This window comes from Bombus affinis, chromosome 7 (genome assembly GCF_024516045.1).
Source record: "Bombus affinis isolate iyBomAffi1 chromosome 7, iyBomAffi1.2, whole genome shotgun sequence".
NCBI lineage: Eukaryota > Metazoa > Arthropoda > Insecta > Hymenoptera > Apidae > Bombus > Bombus affinis.
Genome location: NC_066350.1, coordinates 11,161,124 through 11,174,573, shown reverse-complemented (window position 1 = coordinate 11,174,573; position 13,450 = coordinate 11,161,124). Strand labels below are relative to the sequence as shown.

The window sequence follows — 13,450 nt, the reverse complement described above, 5'->3', positions numbered from 1 at the left end:
CTACAAGGTAACTGTAAATATCGATGCAGCTTTGCCGTGTGCAATGTGTTCACAGATCGAAAAAGAAACAACGGGGGCGGAAGAGGACTGAAAATCGTAAGACAAATTCCTTTCCCTCGGCAATAATATCAGCTGGAAATTTGAATGTAAATCGGACGATCGAACATGCACGCGTCTGTCAGTTTAAAGAATTTCAAAAATTGATTTTGTCTGCTTACCCGAGGCGTCCCACGTTCATTGTAACGTCTCGATCCTCTGTCTTCGAGAAACGAGAGCCATACCTGCAACATAAAATCACATCGTTAGAAATCACGTTTCCAATCAGAACGTCGATGTGTGCTTCTCGTCTTTTCTCTTTTTTCAAGTTCACGCTCCCTTTGGTGCCAAATTTCATTCCGCTTTTACAATGCCATAAATTTACGATGAGAAAAGACACGATGGTTCGATAGTGACAGACGAATCGACGGTACGAGAAGCTGGACCCAGCTGCATCCTCGAATCCTGGGAACTCATAAACGACGATGCAGCTTGGCCAGCATCGAAGAAGAAACAACGCGATAGCGCAAAAAGAAATTGCAAAGTGGGAGAGAGAAGGAAGGACAAATGCTAAAGAGGAGATCGAAGGAAAGACAGGGACGGAGGATAGAAAATGGATAAACTGGAAAAAGAGGATACGAAAGAAAAAGCAAGGTCGAGAGTAAAACAGAAGCAGGAGGGAAGAGAGATGAGATATAACCGTAAAAGGGGTATAGAAAAAGGAAAGAGAAACCGCGGTGCAGAAATAAAAGTGTAGTAGTCGAGCCTCTGAGGCAGACTCAAAGTACACGAAGTCATAGCGGATAAAAGGGGTTGCCGAGATAAATATCTAAAACGTCATGCGTAAAGTTTTAATGAATTAAAGAGAAGTTCCCGTTCATCGTCGCCGCTCTTATTCAGTTCAGAACACGGAGACGCGTACGACCACCTGAATAGTACGACGTTTTTGTCCTTCTCTTTCTTCTCTTCCTTTTCTATTCTTTTCTTTCCTATTTCTTTCGTTCCTTTTCGCTTCCTCGTACCTTCTCTGCGTACTCGCTTGCGGTCTCGCCAAAAGAACTCGAAAGAGAGTGGAGAAACAACGGGTAGAAAAGCTGAAAAGTAAAGGACGACACTTTCTTTGATCAGGATGAAGGCGCGCCGTGAACGAACGTAAACTTTCGCCGGCACAAACGTAACATCGTATCTGCGAGGTCTATTTATTTAATTAAATTCCCATCGTCACGCGTGTATGCAACAGTATAAACGCGCGTTCATCTCCTTCATTAAGAAGATTTTTGATTAAGTAGTAAAGCAGATAGGAAGGAAAGGTAGGATTACGATCCAGGTAGAAATCTTTCGAGAAACGCAGAAGTTATTATTATCTGGAATACAGGCTGCATATCAAACAACGATAAATCTTGCAAAAAAAACATCAGAGAGACTCTCACCTTCAACCTCACAACTTCTTTAAAGCATAAATCCAAACCCCTACTTCCAAACCCCGACACATTGTTGCGCAAATATTACGTTATTCGCATAATGAGACATATATATAATCACTGCCGACGATACAAAGCTCATTCAAATAACTTACGTTACATGGTTCGGAAACGTTTTCTCATTCTGCGCAAATCTGAATTTGATATCTGTTATCTTATAGTGCTTGTAACGACTGAAGTAAGTCATAGTGGTACGTACTGTATATTTCACTGTAAAACATACGACAGAATTAAGTTATTTCTCTTGATCTTCTATTAATTACAAATAATTTTCGTTCTTTATTTCGTAAATTAAATTCAAATATGACGTCACTCTGATTCTCGATGTTATGTATACTGCTTATATATGTATATAATTTACTTAGCTTTAATCGAATAGTATTCTGTTAATTACACTAAAATTTTACTGTTTCTTCTTTCATTAATCGGCATTCTCGTGGAAAAGGATTTCATCAAATCTAAACAATCATACAGATCAGTCACGGATACAATCATTAGACTTTCACTGAAATGATTCTTTTTGAGAAAATGATTTACGTTTAGCTTCCAACTATTCTACCATTTGAACAAACTACGTCCATCGCATAGAATATAGTTTTCTTAAATGGTATTCCTTTTCTAATATTCTCCGCTCCTTGATGAAAACTCTAATTTTTAATCATTCCACGCGAAACGCCAGAATATTCAACATTCTGTGCCAGCAATTTACTCGTTGATTAAATAATATACAATTGTATCCAAAAAGAAAGTCAATTCTACTATTATGTTTCATCTTCTGCATAAAAACATCAGGAAAGTGTTCCTATTAAATTAATAATTGACAAACTAAGTTTTGTCATAGGCCAACAAATTCTTAAAGTTTTAAAAGAACTGACATTAGTGATTTTTTTTAATCAGAGAATAATAACATATTTCATTTATTTATATATTAACAGATATTTGTATTTTTATGAATGAAATTAAACACAAATAATGATTTATTTTACACTCATTAAATAGAATATCATAACGACTGTTTTACTTGAGACATTCATGTATTATGTGCATTCCATTCTAGGCATTTTTTATTATACATAGAGATCGCGATCCTCAAAATGTAAAACGGAGTTGGACAAAGTACAAGGTTTGCGATGAAAACGTGACGTCGAGTTTTGAGACACACCGAAGGAAATTATTTACAACATTAACTAGTTGGCGATATGAATGCGTCAATCGACGTATCGTAAACCTTGTCACCGAGGCCCAAGCTTCCAAGTAGTCGCTGTGATATCGCGATGCGTACTCCGTTTCGCTCGGGACACGGGGTGGCATCGATTTTTGGGAAAAAGGGACACCGAATTTGAATGAAAGGCTGCCTACATTTCCCAGAACTTAAGAGGGATGCTGAGCCTCGAGAGAGATTGTATTTCCATGTATTGTGCTGCAAAGTATTGTGTCATTGCAAATGTTTCAGTCAGAACAGTCATTTATATGTGAAAAGTTGGACGTTCTGTAAACATCGCTGTATCTTCGTGCTCCGCGATTCGCTGCTCATTTTACCAAATATATTATTTTCCATATTCTACATCATTTTCCTACTACACTCTCTATACTTTTACATTTTCTCCAAATGCATAAAAATCCGTAATCAAAAAATTGTTGATAAATACTGTCTTTCTGGACCAACGAAAGTATTTTTCCTTCTCAGACTCGTTCAAAATGGCCTTGTTAACGCCATACTGGAGTCTGGATGGTATCCTGATTGTGTCGTCACTGATGGTTGCCGCTTATTTGTTCGTGACTCGGAAATTCAACTACTGGTCGAAACGGGGCGTGAAAGAGCTTCCACCTACGCCCTTCGTAGGCAACTTCATGGACTGTCTTTTGTCAAGAATATCAGCCGCAGAATTTGTCAAGGACCTATACAAATACGGAGAAGGTTTACCTTTCTTGGGATTTTACATCTTCGACAAACCTTATCTGTTAATTCGCGATCCAGAACTCGTGAAACACGTGTTAGTGAGCGACTTTAACTATTTCGCTGATAGACACGCTTGTGCAGATGAGAAAAATGATCGTCTTGGATACGCAAATCTGTTCATGATGAAAAATCCAGGATGGAAATCTCTTAGGTCAAAATTAACGCCGATTTTTACCGTCGGCAAGTTGAAGAAAATGTTCGAATTAATGCTGGTGGTCGCTGACGATCTTGCAAAGTATCTGGATTCGTTGCATTTGGACGGTAAACCGCATTTCTAATGCATTTACATAATAGCAGATTGACCATGAGAAACTGTTGTTAGTTCAATATATATTTTTAAAACAATAATTTTTACTTAATAGAAATGTTTAACAAAATTAAAAGTCAATCCTCTTGATGCGAGAGGACTTTTCAAATTTTGCAATTATTGTTTCTTGATTAAAAATGCAACAATGCTAGACACATTATAGGAAATCTAATATCTATTTCAGGCAATGGAAAAGTAATTGAATTCAAGGATATATGCGGGAATTTCACCACCGATATAATCGGTAGCACTGCGTATGGCTTAAGAGTTGGTTCATTGGAAAATCCAAAAGCAACGTTCCGTGAATATGGCAGGGCGATCCTCAATTATGATTTCTATCGTAACATAGATTTACTTACCATATTCTTCTTCCCTGGGTTCGTCAAGTATCTTAAACCGAAGTTCTTTGGAAAACAAGCGACTAACTTCCTCCGATCTATTTTCTGGGATGTGATTGAGCAACGAATCAATTCGGGTCAGAAGAGGAATGATGTCATCGATCTAATGATCGAGATGAGGGAGAAATACAAGAACGACGAAAATCTGAAGGATTACAGTTTGTATTTGCTGGATTATTTTACTAATTTTTATTAATGAAGTTATTTATGAATCGTCAAAAATCAGAAATTTCGAATAACAGCTTCCTATCCTTATTTCGTGAACTCCCAATGAAACAGACGAAAAATAACGTGACTACTAGCTTCAAACATAATTGTATTCATGTTGCAAATTGAAAATTACGCCCAGATATTTATATTTGCTAATTTGCTTTCAAGTTAGCTTCCAATTGTACCAGATATACTAAATCGTTTTGCTGAACTTTTGCGATGAAGTTTAATTTGTATGTCTCAGAATTTGACGGTGACGATTTAGTATCACAAGCGAGCATATTTTTTGCTGCTGGTTTCGAAACATCGTCTACTACCATCTCTTTCACACTGTACGAACTTGCATTGAATCCAGATGTACAGAAGACACTTAGGGCAGAGCTCCAGGATGCTATGGCGAAAACTAATGGCAAAATCACATACGATATGGTACGGCCACAACAAAGATATTAATTTAGAAACACGTGACAGGCAAATAAATAGCGCGTGAGGATTGTTAAAACGTAATTGTAAACACAATGATAAATATCATTTTTTCGCAGATTATGATGTTACCATATCTCGATATGGTTATTTCGGAAACCCTTCGTAAATATCCAGTTCTAGCATTCTTGGATCGAATTACCCTTGCCGATTACAAAGTGCCTAATTCCGATCTGGTGATAGAGAAAGGTACTCCAATATTCATATCGATGATGGGTTCGCACTACGATCCGAGATACTTTCCAAATCCGGAAAAATACGATCCACTCCGATTCACCGAGGAAGCCAAAAGAGCCAGGCAAAATTTCATCTACTTTCCCTTTGGTGAGGGACCCCACAGCTGCATTGGTTAGTAAAATTTATCAAAATGTTTTCTAACATCTTTAACGTTAGAACTATCAATGGCAAAGTTATGAAAATAGTATTTAAAGAGTCGAAATGAAATACGTATATATGCAGAAATACGTACTACAAGGACGTATATTTCAAGAGTATTCTTTCTTTAGAAGATATCTATTTTTCTAAGGATGACGTATATGCTTTTGTCCCAGAATAATTTGCAATCAGTTTTATTAAGATATATAAAATGTTATAAGTGGAAATCTTAATCTCAACTTTCATCAATCTCGCTGTAGTCACTTAGCGACATTACTTTTATGAAAAGATAATCATATCGTCATAGATATCTTCCATTCCACTTGTCAACGATCTTTACGCGGTTCTAAATTTCACTGTGTGCATGACCTGCTTGTCCATAATTTAATAAATATAAAATTGTAACTAATATAATTTAAAAAATTAAAACATATATATTAACAGTTACAAAACACTCGGAAGACTCGTTCGTATTATACGTAATTAAAAATTTTTCCTCTCACGAATGTGCTAGAAAATTTCCAGTACCAGTTTGTATCTTTCAACTTTCTGTTGGCTGCCACTTTTAATTTTACTTGCGATAATTTCTCTCTTTTACTCTTCGTTTCAGGTATGCGATTGGGACTCATGCAATCCAAACTTGGAGTAGTACAAATATTGAAGGACCACGAAGTTTCTCCTTGTGGAAAAACCAAAATTCCAATGGTCTTAGATCCCAACGGATTCAGCACGACAGCTTTAGGAGGAATCTATCTCAACATTCAAAAAATTGCCACTACTGCTGGTTAAACGAAGCTACAGATTTACAAATCGCGTTATGCATTCCAATTTTTTGCTTTGCTTGTGACAATTTTTATATAATTTACTACCGAATCGGCGAAGTACAACAAAGGACTGTTCCGGAAAGTGACTTTCATGAGGTTATCAATGATTTGGTGTCGAAAAAAGCGAGGAAAATTATTTAATATTATTACTGGATTGTATTATTATTTAATATTCATCCTAAAAAATATATAAATATGTAACAACATTTGTAAATAAATAATTCCTTGTTGTAAACTTTAAGTGTAGAATTTGAATTGATTTAGGCCCCGCAAAATTTTTGAACCTGGACCCGCAAAAGGTCACGCCGGCCCTGCCCGTATACGATACGGACGTTGCGAAGCTGGCAGGTAGAACCGACTTGGAGTCGGTAAATTAGTCCCTGAGCAGCATCAGGTTGAGAAAGGGTAGAGCAAAGGAGAGAGAGAGAATGTGTGTGTGTGTGAGCTGGGGAAGAGAGACAAGAGAAAGGAGAAGAAGATCAAAGTAGATTAAGCTAGATAGGGACAGAAGAGAAAGGCACAACCGAGAAGGATGGAAAGCAAACGAGCCAAAGGATGAAGAAGAAAGGACAGAGCAGATGCAAGATTCTTGGCGGGGTCAAGCCTCCCGGCATCTCCGAGAACGGCTCTCCATCCTCCTTACTACCATCTTGCTCCTTATCTTGGGCCTCATTCTTCGGTTTCTTCGGCAGCTTCGTGGTAAAAAAGTAACGGACACGTATACAGCCTTAAGCGTGGAATCACACGCACAGAGGAGATCCGGCCGGTTATTTTCCCCACCAGACCTACCTAGAAGATCTCGAACTGGTCCAGGCAGGTTGGCGATCGCGTGTTGCTCGCGTGGCCGAGTCGAACCGAGCGACCACGGAAACTGCCGAGTCTAGCTATTACACAAATTGCGCTATTATACGTAATAGCGCTTAAAAAAATAACGGATAGATAAAGCGCCATGAAACAAATGTCAAGAGAGAAGCGACGGAAGAAAGAATGGCGGGCACAATCCAATGGCAAAGGACGGCGAATGTCATTACGGGATCTCTCGCCAAGAGACACAGAATTGCCAACGGTGGTGCTCTTCGGAGCGACTTGCGGCTTCGACCTGACGAACCTTATCTCTCGCATGTCCGTTTACGAAGCAGTTGCCTCTAGATTAGCTTATTAAACTCTCGCGAACGCTTTCCTTTTCTTCTTAAACTCTGTTTGTTCGGCTTGAAATTAATTGTGTTTGCTATTATTACGGCGCGTAAATATTATTATAAAATATCGTCGGTTCTATTTTTCACGCCGCGATGATAAACCGAAAAAACGGTGCGAATATTTCTAAAATTGTACACGCTGACGGACGAGTACGTGTTTATTCGAGGATACGCATTATTTATTGACAGGGATCCCTACTATCGATGGTAGATCAGTAATATATTTTATAATATATTTTACAACTATGAATCGACTTGTCATCGAAGAACAACGATATTTTTAATATACATAGATGAGTCTCGTTATCCCTATGATCTATGTCATACGGACAAATATAGAAGCAGATATATCCGATTTACGAACGTACTCATTTGCACAGATGAAGAAATAAAGTTGCTATTTCTTCCAAAGGTGTCTCCTAAAGTACATTAATTGCTAACTTATTCACGATTACGGTACCTTGTAAAAAGGCGGGGGCAAAAAGAATGTTTTTAATCTAATCCGTCTTTTATTAGATCCAAAGGTACTCGATACAGCAGAGACTCGATCTCCTTGAAACGATAACTCATAGCCTTACGAGCTGTTGCGCTATGCGAGGAACCTCGCTGCCAGAGGCGATCACGGGACTTACACGTGAAATGATACTGACTGCTCTTGCATGAGATATTTACATGTCTAATGTTACGTAGGGAGTGCGTAGCTGGTATAAATCAGCCAGTCGACTAAACAACCGATTAGCCAGTTTCTTTTCAATCTAAGTTTAATAATCAACGAAAACTGTATGACAATGTATTTGTTAAAATAAATCCTCTCATACGCGGATTAATAGCCTACCTTCTTGCAAGAGAATATTATGTTTTAATGCTCGGAGTTATTCGCTAAATGGTAATACCGTTACCAATTTAGATTATCCCCGAAGACAAAGGAGAGTTTTCTCGAAAAGTTAAAATGAAAATGCGTCTGATCCATAAAATTGAAAGACCGAAGCTTAAGGCGCACCATCGCAACTAAAATGATATATAACGAAAGTTTGGCTCGAATCGATTTCTTTCTCGCTTTCGAGGCAATTAATCGCACGCCCGAAACAACACAAGAAATCAAGTGGAAATAAATTAAAAGACAGTGAAAAATTATTTGTCAGACGATGGAAGCGCAAGTGGAAATTGGAATACGTGCACTTAAAACCGGCACGAGCTATCCACGCTCTTAATTACTAAGTGTCTGCAGGATGATCGATGAAACCGAGAGCATTTCCGTTCGCAATTGTTTCACGTGACTATAATACTTCCTAAATCGTGCTTCCTCGCACCCTGCAGTACGCGCACACATATGCTGGCCTTCCCTTAATGCATAACTACGAACGATTAAGCTTGCCGAGAAATTAAGAGAACATTGTTGGATCCTTAATGTCTGCAGTTCTCCATTATATTCGGTGTATATCAGGGAGTAATGCCGTTTAACTACATCCAGCGCGATTTCATTTACCCCAGGCACGTTTAAATCCCTCCGCGAGACTGTTTCAAGGTCCGCGAATCGCGAGTCCATTTTCAAAGACATCCAGTGTTAATAACAGAAGCAAGATTGCGAAAGGCGCACGCCCACGTGGCACAGTTAAATCTAACAAACTCGCGCTCGTCTCTCTGTATTAAGCAATTAGAATTCAAATGTTCTTCTGCGATATAAAATTTCGTTGAAATTAGTTTGCTTATGTAAATGGTAAATTACACCAATGCCCTATCTAACGATCGTACTCTCAACGATTATGTTCCTTTCTTTTCTTTTCCCTCGACCCCTTGTTTCGTTTGGCCAGTGAATGCAGAGCACCAGAGTCGGTCCGCAGCCGGTACAATGATAACAGCTACTACAATAGGGGAACAACGTGAAATCCAGAAAATCAATCCAATGTAACAACCGGCTTAACTACGATTCCGGCGGTGTATAATCAACGAAAACGTGTGTAAGCGTGATGAAAAAAAATATTGCTCGCGGTTTCCCATTTCAGTTTGCGTTCCATTGATTCCAGCCGGCCAGGCTAGAACGTTTGTGTTCGTGGCTTTAATCAAATTTGCATTTCTCGTGCGCGCTCACGGCCGCATTATCGATGTCACTTTTACGACGATGGTGTCAGTTAGAATCGCATCTCGATGTTGCAGGTTTTGACCGTTGTTGAAAAGCTATGAATCGCGGCCACGGGGATTACGAGTGCACGTTCGAAAGGATCTAACAGCGAAATACATTCGAGCGCGAGAATGATATATGGTTACATTTTCTTTGCCGGTTCAGCTGGTTGCTTGTTACCATTATCAATCGATATAACGATGACACGACATCGAAAATAATAAAATTTTGATCGAGCGTTTGATTTTATTCGAAGCGAACGATCTCACGATCCGTTTGAATTCGATCCGACAATTTTCCGCTAAACCATAAGCAAGTAATCAAACCCTTCGAGCAATTATTGACTCGAATATAGTACAATTTTTTCCCATTCTAGCTATTAACTACGAAGGAATTAAACGGGAATAAACATAAACGGGGTGGGTAAATTTTTAATTAGTTTCGCTGCACGGCTAAATACATTAAATAAAATTTACTTCAATCGCGCAGGATAAAAAAGTAACCGACTGGAATTACCAATTTCGTCGCACATACAAGGATTATAATTTATGTTTATGAAATAACAGCGTACAAAATATACGTTGCTACCAAAGATTTGGTTAAAGGTTGACCATTTAACCCGATTATTTACCCGTTTTTTATCCATTCTCCAATGGTCAACATGAAATAAACCGTTCGCGAAAGTTAACCAAATATCGCATGCGCGTCGAAACATAATTAGTACGCGTCTATCGGGGAAGAGGGAGGGGGAGACTTCAAAGAAACCCCGTCCCCAATTTGTTATCTCATTATTTGCCGGACAATTTATCGCTCCGTTGCAATCAGAAACGCGGAACTAAACCACATATATTTACAGTAAACCTACTTACATATATGCGTCGATCCAATTATCGAGAAAGCTTTTTCATGGAAAATTGTGCTATCCAATTCAACCAAATCAACAGGGAACATTCAATTTCAGAATATCAAGCTGTTACGAGACAAATTAAAACGTATATACGAGTCTCGACAGCTGCGTACCACAATGGCGCTTGAATTGTAGGATTAACGTTTTTGTATTCTTCATACTGTATATTTTAGTTTCCTCTGTATCTCCTTTTTGCCCTTCTTCCTCTCCCTTTTTTTGCACATTTCGTATCATTTTTAATCCAATAATATCACGGGAGGTTTAAGCGAGAGAGAAAGCTTGACGGCATTATGACGAAGCTTAAATTTAATTACATAAGCGAGATACTGGAAAATAGCTGTCCAAAATCACAGACGGGCTCGGTTATATGAGATATGAAACTTTCGAAATTTGCCAGCAGGAGTTCCGTTACTCTCCCCTTCTCCGAAATTTGCACGTATTTTCTCTGTCACGTCTGTCTCTTGCCACCGAATGAGCCGCAAGCAAGGCCACGTCTAGCATACCGCAGCTTCGAAATCCCCCGGAAAAGTTAATGTTCCGCGTTGGCGGACGGAAAACGTTAATGTGTCAGTGCTCGACGCAACATGCCTGTGAGCATCTCATTACTTGTACGTCCCTTGTTTATCTTGAAACTTACACGTCGAAATTGCGATAGTTACAAAAAAAGAAAAAAAAAAGGAACTGTGGCGATATATGACGCGAGAGTTTCGACATTTTATGCCGATTTTCTTCCCCACGTTGCGCGTTGCTATTATCATTATTAATCCCTCGGATGGGATTTTCGATTTGCGTTAATGTGACGACTGAGTCGGAACGGACGCGCAATTCGCGGAAATATTTAGCAATATACGTAATGAAATTTCCCTGCATATTTCGAAAAATAAAAAAAAAAAAAGTGAGAAAGAAAAGAGAAAATACCTTTTGGTCGTGCACGCATGCGCTCACGTGTACCAGTAGATTTGAAAACATTCGATGATACTCAATTATATTTTCGAGGATGGTTTGAATGTATTGATATTTTATTTGTTGCCTCCCTTGCCCCCTCACCCTGCCTGTTCTCAACAGTAGTTTCAGAGGCTAGTGCCATAACCATAAATGCAATTAAATTTTGTTAGAGCATCAATTGCACGAAAGTGGTTCGATGTAATTGCGTTCAGACATGTCGATATATTGTATATGTATAAGTGTATCGCGAGAGAAGGGCGAATTCATAGACGGCCTCCAGCTTTAAAAGCATCCTCCCTATCGTTCTAACGAGCTACAAAAATTCCAGGCCATAGCCGCGGATAAAACGTCATTAAATTTCCAAGTTGACCCTATCTTTCAAGCATTAAACTTTCATATTCACGGGAGAGCGCTCTTTGCGTCAAGCTGCATGTTACATGCACCGTATCAACCATGTATTCGTCGAGTGACACATAAGACGCGTGAAGGAGAAGTTTTATATTTCCACCAATGTCACCAACTTTTATTCTCTCGGCGCGGTGGGACGACAAAAATACCTACACGCGTTCTGCCCTTTGGAAAAATTTAACGAAATGTTTCCTCGACATCATTTGTGAAACTTCCTATATCGTTGCTGCGAAATTGTCGTGTACCTGAATCTAAGCGAGCAAACAACGATACGTCGAGATTGCATCCTACGCCGATAAACTAAAAAGCGCATTTGATACGCGTCATTTGAAGAGGCCGATAACGAGAGTAACGATAGTTCGAGTCCTTTTCAATTTTACCTCATTGACCATTGTCGATACGAGCGTCGAAACGCAAAACACTTTATCAAGAGTGACGCGAACAAAAGAAACTTTTTCCACCCTACCTAATGATTTATTTTTTGTCGTCGCGAACGATAAAAGGCCTTGGAGTGAAGATCTATCAACGTTTGCTATTAACCAACGTTACGGTTTTAGATGACTCACGATCAAGAAACTCGTAACGGTAGAAAAGATCGTATACCTACATTCTAGCCTCAAGCAATCGCTATCCAACATTGTATTTTTAAAATGTTCCTTCAGCGCGAAGCAAATGTTGCACGAACCTGTCGCGTGATGTTATCCGGACACCAATCACTCGTACGATTACGAATGAAAACCTGATTTCTCGTCGCTGCTTCTCGGCTGAGCGGTCTAGGTCATGATCAACGGATATTCCCGTGACATAATCACTAGCTCGTGCACTAGAAAACATTCGAGATATAGCGACGTGCTCTACAATGATCTACGCGATACACAGTAATTTGCATTCCACGATTACGTTTTATGGATGTAAAGACATCTCATTCTGACGCCCCTGTCCGCTCTTAAATCACAGTTTATAACGTTGTGTAAGCATCGATATGTTTCCGCGTTAATTATGCATGCAACGTGTTTTCGATCGCGTTATTTCTAATGTAATTCGCAAAAAAGTAAAAACTTTCCACGCTTCTGCCATTCCTTCGTTTTCAACGAATTACAACCATTTCTTGCAATTTCTTAAAATCAAAAACTTTTCAAACGCACCTTTCGCCCTGCGGGCCATAACGTGATTATAATCTCTATTAAACAGAAACTCTCTTATAATAGCAAAAATTCACAAAACGCAGAGGAACTCTGTCGAGTTAAGTTTTATATAAATTCTTTCCAATTATGCCGCGTATAAATATGCTATACGCTGGACGCTTAAATGGGTGTTTGACTGAATGAAATCACGATTGCGAATCAGAAAGCGGTATGCGGAGCGATTCAGGGATCGGATAATAATTAAAATCACTGGCCATGCCACTGTACTCGTACGCGATGGATCGTAACGCGCGCGACAGCTGCTGGTAATATCGTGCGGCGCGCGGCCCACAAGAAAGAAAATCGTTGTCCAAGATGGAAGACCGATCGACATTCCGATCCCCGAGATCTTCTGAGAAACTTTAGCAGGCGAGCAGTGTTGCTCGTTTCGCTATCTGCAGCTGCAGCGTGTAACTTTCTGCAAACGAGAGTGATGCAACACGTGACGCAACCTTTTAATGGTCTCGTTTCTACCGTATTTCGTGTCAAGAAAACGTCGTCGTCTCGAAAGAGACGTCGCGTAGTCGTTTCTTGCCTAAACAAGTCGAAATAATAATATCAAGGCTTTATGTCAGTCAATTAAGCGGAGACCGTATTAATTGCTTCTGCAAGAGATA

At 39.2% G+C, this 13,450-nt stretch overlaps 1 protein-coding gene across 3 annotated transcripts in view; it reads left to right on the top strand.

Annotated features, from left to right (window-relative positions):
* The first annotated feature begins 1,557 nt into the window (after nucleotides 1-1,557).
* Nucleotides 1,558-13,450, top strand: part of LOC126918969 (cytochrome P450 6k1-like) — an 89,619-nt gene continuing 77,726 nt past the window's right edge. The window contains exons 1-6 of one of the 3 annotated variants that reach the window (XM_050727604.1): nucleotides 1,558-1,708; nucleotides 3,205-3,738; nucleotides 3,969-4,340; nucleotides 4,637-4,821; nucleotides 4,935-5,223; nucleotides 5,861-6,315. In XM_050727604.1, the coding sequence (XP_050583561.1) occupies nucleotides 1,558-1,708; nucleotides 3,205-3,738; nucleotides 3,969-4,340; nucleotides 4,637-4,821; nucleotides 4,935-5,223; nucleotides 5,861-6,039 (1,710 nt within the window). In that variant the 3' untranslated portion in view covers nucleotides 6,040-6,315. Of the gene's footprint in view, nucleotides 1,709-3,204; nucleotides 3,739-3,968; nucleotides 4,341-4,636; nucleotides 4,822-4,934; nucleotides 5,224-5,860; nucleotides 6,316-13,450 lie in introns of those variants that run through there. The other 2 variants (XM_050727605.1, XM_050727606.1) reach the window with 2 other exon arrangements.